The sequence below is a fragment of the Crotalus tigris genome, unplaced genomic scaffold (genome assembly GCF_016545835.1).
Source record: "Crotalus tigris isolate CLP2741 ecotype Arizona unplaced genomic scaffold, ASM1654583v1 scf7180000020943.996319, whole genome shotgun sequence".
NCBI classification, from domain to species: Eukaryota; Metazoa; Chordata; class Lepidosauria; order Squamata; family Viperidae; genus Crotalus; species Crotalus tigris.
The window spans coordinates 486,819-493,647 of NW_024098271.1; the positions used below are offsets into that span (position 1 = coordinate 486,819).

General features: G+C 38.9%; 1 protein-coding gene across 1 annotated transcript; it reads left to right on the forward strand.

The window, feature by feature from the left end:
- Positions 1 to 299: 299 nt before the first annotated feature.
- Positions 300 to 938, forward strand: LOC120319730 (claudin-17-like). The gene has a single exon (XM_039368851.1). It carries the CDS (start codon positions 300 to 302, stop codon positions 936 to 938), a length of 639 nt encoding a protein of 212 aa, XP_039224785.1.
- The last annotated feature ends 5,891 nt before the right edge of the window (positions 939 to 6,829 follow it).

Genomic DNA, 6,829 nt, shown 5'->3' on the forward strand with positions numbered 1-6,829 from the left:
ACATTGAAATTCAAAAAAGCATCAGCGTCAAGTATAAATTAGACTCACCCTTCCCAAGGATATGATTTGTTACCCAGGTATTAAGTCTTGCTTTTCTAAACTCGTGGAAAAGATATATAGCAGTTTCCTCCGAGTAGTCAGATGTGATCTGAACTCTTCACTTGGTGTAGATGGAGACGATCTTAAATTTATCTGATCCAGGAGGAAATCATGAATACATTGCCATCTTTTCAGAGGAATGAAGATCTTCTTTAGAAAGAATATTCTGTTTGTTGCTTTTCTGGGTGCAATTTTCTGAGATGGCTTTTTGTCCAGTACAAATGATGGCTTGGCTGCTTGGGATCATTGGCATGTTTGGAACGGTTATTGTTACTCTGATGCCGCAGTGGAAAGTATCAGCCTTTACAGGAAACAACATCATAGTCTTTGAGACTATTTGGGAAGGCTTGTGGATGGTATGTGTCAGTCACATCAAGAATTATCAGTGCGAATTCTACAAATCTGTTCTGGCCCTTCCACCTATGTTGGACGCTGCCAGAGGATTAATGTGCACGGCTTGTGCATTGTCAATTATTGCTTGTCTGACTGCTTTTGCTGGCATGAAATGTATTCGAAGTCCAGGCAGTAATGAACAAGTCAAAAGAAACATTTTATTCACAGCTGGAGTAAGCTTTTTCCTATCTGGGGTTTTTGTGCTGATTCCTGTTTCCTGTATTGCCAATAATATCATCGAGGATTTTTATAATCCAGAAATCCAAGCTGCTCGGAAACGTGAATTGGGAGCTGCTCTTTATTTAGGCTGGATCTCAGGCGCATTTCTAATCTGCGGAGGTGGCATGTTTTGTGGTTTCTGCTGCTGTCCTGAAGAACCTGAAATATATCAGCATTCAGCACCATGCAGCCAAATCAAGCCTATGGCAATGCATTCCTATGTATGATTCCTTCAGGTCTGCATCCTGAACTTGTCTGGGACAAAGAAATGAATGTTTGGATTCTAACTTTAAATCCAGGACAATACAGTTTTATAGATCCCATCAATACCACTGATTTGTAGAAGCAGGTTTTAATCTAGGAATATGCTCTTTGGGCAGATAACATCCTTTACTTAGCAATGCAACATGTAACACTATGAAGATATTGTATTTGCTGCAAAACTGTCAGGCTATATCCATAAGGTATTGTGTTTTCAGGGAAAGAAAATTAGATTAAATCTGTTTTCTCCTGCTTTTGAAGTTCTCTTGATCAGGATGAACGTTATTCCTAATATTTTGACGTGAAATGCATGCTTATATATATAGATAGTGAGACACACACACCCATATAGACAAATTTCAGTTACATTGAAGCATTTGTGCTGTCACATTTTGGAGACTGAAAGCTTGCAGATGAATTTTTAATCTGCTGAAATGTCCTTCCTTTTACTCTTGCTGAATTTTGAAGGGAAAAAAATCTGCTATATTATAGTTAATATCTATTTTCTTTAGTTTTTCTTTTTAATTTGTCAATCTAAAAATAAAAAGTTTATCAAGCCCTAATTTAGTTGTTTTTTTTACATAAGAATCCCTAGATCTGTGGATTTTAGCTCCCAGGCATATGAAGCTAACATAATCATAGCTAAGAATTATGGTTGTTGATGCAACTAAAAGGACCTAGGTTAGGGAAAATTGGCTTAATGGGTCACAATATTTTACTGATGTTTCTGTTTGATGGGTCATGATTAGTTCAAAAAACACAGAAGAAATAGGAGGGAAAGTAGATTTGTGTATATGGAGGGCCAGTACAACTTTAACAGAGAGAACAATTCCAGAACAAGTGTATTAAAGGCATGCATTAATTTTAAAATATGACAAAACTTGGTAAATGGGAAAAAGACATTAAAAGCATCTTTTAGTTTTAAGAGATTTGATTTTGTATGTTATGCCTGATTATGCTTCTGAGGGAAGTTAGCCCAGAGGAGGAAATATTAAAAAGGCAGAAAAATATATTTTTCCTCAAAAGGACTTTTTAAAGACCAAACCTGGCTCCAGATCTACCTCTCTGCCCCAAGCAAGACTTTAGCCCCATACAAATGCAGATGTAAAACCATCAGATAATTGAAGCCAGATCAACCAAGAAGACAAAAGAGAAGATCTGCATACCCCACCCAAACTCTAGGAGTCATTAGCCCCATCACCTGGGAAGCAGGATATGATAATAGGATTAAACCACAGATATCAAGGCCTAGACAAACACTCAGAAACAGCCTCAAGGTTCATGCCACAGGAACAGGAAACTATTCCAAACAAGGCTAGAGAGGGTATAAAAAACCTACTGCCCATGTGCTCAATCTCTTTCCTCTCCTCTGCTCCTTCCTGCAAGGACCATCTTTCTGCTTCTTCAATAAACTGTAACCTTCTTCCCAAAGCAGTCTCCATGTTGCCTATTTATTCCTGGCTTGGATGAACCAGTATGAAGACTTACTTCTAACACTTATTTTCTAAGTTCTATTTGCTAAATGACACCTCTTACATAAAAATATGAGTAAAGGCCCTGGGATCTGGTGAATAAACAACCTTTGAGTTTATAACAAAGGGCAATTTTTGGTGCAGTGTAAATTATTGGATTTTCCCAGTTTTTGCCAAGAAACTTATAGTGTGGCTTTCAGCATTTGCCTGCTCAATGTTCAATAAGTTTCTGGGTAACCTATCTTTGTGGTTATGTTCAGGACAAAATAGATACATATTACAAAGAAAAAGTTAATATAAACTACAAGCTCTAATAGTAAGATTTGCTCTCTGTCTGTCTGTCTGTCTGTCAGTCTATCTGTCTGTCTCTTTCTGCAGGTTACCATATAACCTGAATGAAAATATACACAAAACACATACTATATATTACAGTATAGTACCTAAATTATGTTACAATACAGTACAATACATATTATAATTAATTAATTATAGCTGCCTGTTCCCATAGATTTTTGGACAATTTATAATTACAACACAAAATAATAAAAACAGTTAAGTCTAGACTAAAACAATCAAACAATAAGACATCAAACCATGGCCCCCACAAGGACATCAACCTCAGACCTGAGACCAGGTCTTAAGACTTTTTTGAAGCCCTAGGAGAGAGGGTGCTATCCGCCCTCTTTGGAGGGTGCTGTTTCAGAAGGCAATAGCTACAACAGAGAAGGCATACTTCCTTAATTCTCTAAGATGACAATATTTAATATAAGGGACCTGGAACGTACCCACTCTTCTGGAATCTATCAGTTGGGCAGAAAAAGTTGGAGATAGGCATCTTTCAGAGGTCCAAGCCATAAAGAGTTTTTTCTAAATAAGGGCCTGAAACCTCAACTGTATCCAGAAGCTGACTGGTAACCAGAGCAGCTCACTCAGTAGCCATATCATATGGACATACTAGAAAGTGCCTATTATTTTCACACTTACGACCATTGTAGCATCCCCATGGTCATGTGATAAAAATTAAGACACTTGGCAACTGGCATATATTTATGACTGTTGCAGGGTCCTGGGGTCATGTGATCACCTTTTTCAACCTTCTGACAAGTAAAATCAATGGGGAAGCCAGATTCACTTAACTACATTACTAACTCAACAACTTGCAGTGATTCACTTAGCAACTGTGGCAAGAAAGCTCATAAAACTGGACAAAACTCACTTAACAACTGTCTTGCTAAGCAACTGAAATGTTGGGCTCAGTTGTGCTCATACGTGGAGGACTATCTGTACAGCTTCCAAATAACAAAAACAACAACAACAAAAATAATAATAAAGTTGGAAGGGACCTTGGAGGTCTTCTAGTCCAACTCCTTGCTCAGGCAGGAAACCCTATACCATTTCAGATCTTCAAGAGGAGCACCATGTAAACTATACCTAGGTAAAAAGAATGGTATATGGCAGTGGTGGTGAACCTATGGCATGCGTGCCAGAGGCGGCACTCAGAGCCCTCTCTATGGGCACACGCACCATCATCCCAGCCCTGCCTCCTCCCACAGCCCCCTCCTCCCCAGCAGCCCCCCTGGAGAACAGCCCCCGGGTGTGGCCCACGCAAAGCAGCACAGCCAAGGACATGCACAGATGATGTTGTGGGGCACGGGCAGAGGGCATGGCTGCCATGGCGCTGCTGGGCTGCCTTGGTGATCTGTGGCAGGTCATGGAGGTGGTGGGTGGCCCAGTGGGCAGGGTGGAGCAGGGACAGGGGTGGGGGGCAGTTTTGGGGCACTCGGTCTCTAAAAGGTTCGCCATCACTGGTATATGGAGTTATGATGTGAGCTTCTTAAATTTTAATCAGCGTTCACCCAGGCCAGTAGCTAAATGGATGTTCTCTGCAAAAAAGCTTGAGTTTCCAAGAAAGCTGTGATAACCATGAAGTATTGATTTTGAGGAAACATTTTCCATTTCCCATTTACAGTGTACTACAGAGCATAAGAGAATGGATTCAATTAAGGTGGTGTTTGGACACTTGACCATATACGATAGTGATTTCTAGATTCATCATCATCTAGTAGAAATCAGGCATAAACCAAAATGATAGAAAAAGAAAACATGTCACAATGTCATGACACACAGAACATTATTTCCAGTTTGCAGCACAACATATGCCTCACACTTCATCCAGCCCTGGTCATTCTGTACAGACACCTATGTAACCATGTTTCTGCAATAGCCAAACCGAAATCCTGCCACCGTTCTTCCTATGTTTTAATCTCCAGGCCTTTAATCATCTTAATTGCTCTTCTCTGCACTATTAGCTATTAGCTCTCCCCCGAGCCTGCAAGGAATCCTACCTTTTCAGCAACCTCAGGCAACAGAAAGAACACAACACAATAGCTCCAGGAATTGTGAGAGAGTTTGAGTTTCTTTGTAAAATATATGCTAAACATATGTAGCATAGCTGTGCAAGCACAGTATCTCGCTGAGTCTTTTTTCTGACTTCTGAGCAAGTGTCCCCCTCCCCCGAAAAAAGATGCTGCTGCTTTTAGGAGTTTTCTTATTAAAGTGAGTATGACTCTTAAAACAGCTGCATCCCTTTACAACAGTGGTTCTCAACCTTTCTAATGCCGCGACCCCATAATACAGTTCCCCATGTTGTGGTGACCCCCAACCACTTATAATCACCGGGTGCCAGGGGTGTGGCCAAAGAAAAGGGGAAAAAAATGGCGGACAGCCTTGTTTGGCGACTCCTGTGAAATGGCCATTCGACCCCAAATGGGGTCCCGACCCACAGGTTGAGAACCACTGCTTTACAAGCTTGGCCTGAACTCTGGGAAAAAATCAGAGCGGTGCTGACCTTGTGCATGTATGAAGTTGGTGTCATTGCTTTGGAACCATTTTTAAAGTATGCACTAATATTTGAGAATGTATAGTGGAACATAGTGGGGTTTTTTTTGCACTTTATTAAACAATACCTGGAATCTATAACTATTTGAAAGTTCAAGAATGGACATTGCATTATCAGCCAGCAACTCCTACATATAAAAATGTATCATCTTGAAACCTACCATTTTAAGAATTTTTGAGTCTGTTGAGTCAGAGACCAGCAGAGTTTCATAATGAAGCAGCACCAAGAATTTGTTTTTCTGGTATTTCAGAGAAAACTTATTCCCTGAAAATGTTACATGTGAAGATAGCAAGTAATTATTGGGATGGGACCTACTGACAGTTTTCTCCCCTTCCCCCCCCCCCAAAAGAGTGGATGCAGTACAGTGGAGCCTTGCTGGCTAAAGTGCAAATATCAGTGCAAATATTTTTAGGGTATATTAATAAACTTAGAAATATTTTTGTTATGTGCCATTTCCTGTTTATCTCAGAGAAATACTTTGAAATGATCCACAGAAAGGTGGTAGGGACAGAAATTGTCAATGAACGACTCATTAGAAGGTAATTTATTTCAAAACTTTTAAAACACAATAATCAGTTAAAATATTTTCCAGAGTTGCTGATAAAGTTTAAGAATAAGAGAGATAAAGCCTTAAAATCTTAAATACACCAGATAGAGGGGAAAAAAAGAGGAGGAAGAGGAGGAGGAGGATGATTTTTTTAGGAGCTAAAGAACTAAAGAGAAGCAGAGATATGGGGTAGTTTCTAAGTTACTAAAATAAACCACCTTGTTTGAAATATTTGAAATTCTAGTCCGGGATTTTGGAAGTAATAGGAAAATAAGCTATATGTGGGCTTATTTTCTAGCTACATTATGGATTCATATAATGAAGCATGGTGTCTGAACAAGTATGCTAATTTAAATATATTTTAAAGGAAAAGTAGCATTATGATCAAAGTTTCTTTATCTGAAAATAGGGCTGCTTGCTTTCACAATGATTCTTGCTTTACATTGTATAAAATAGATGAATGCAAATGATAGGAATATATTTACATTTCAATACTGATAATGAGATTCACATGGCAAATAATATCTTGACTATAGCTATGTTCAGAGTTGCTAAGATAACACAACAAATTCCTTTGAAATTATTTTTTAAATACAAATGGTTCATCTCTCCAACTTTATGCATATTGATTCAGAATAAAATTCCTCCCAAATTAGGAGGATGTAAAGGATTAACATTTATATCTATTGTTCTGCCCTGAATAAACAGCTTAGTCCTATTTACTTCTGTAATAGACAGCCCCTTTTCCTCTCCAGGCAAGAACAAGTCCTTCTGGGACAAAATTTGGTTGAAACAGCTGGAAGAAGGGATATTGTCCTTGATTTGTTGAACAAACTATATTTGTCTTGGCTCATGTAAGACTCAACTAACATCAGACAAGCCATACAGTATGTTTGTGAACTGCTGGAAGTGCTGCTTTAGTGTATTTGTATTTATGAA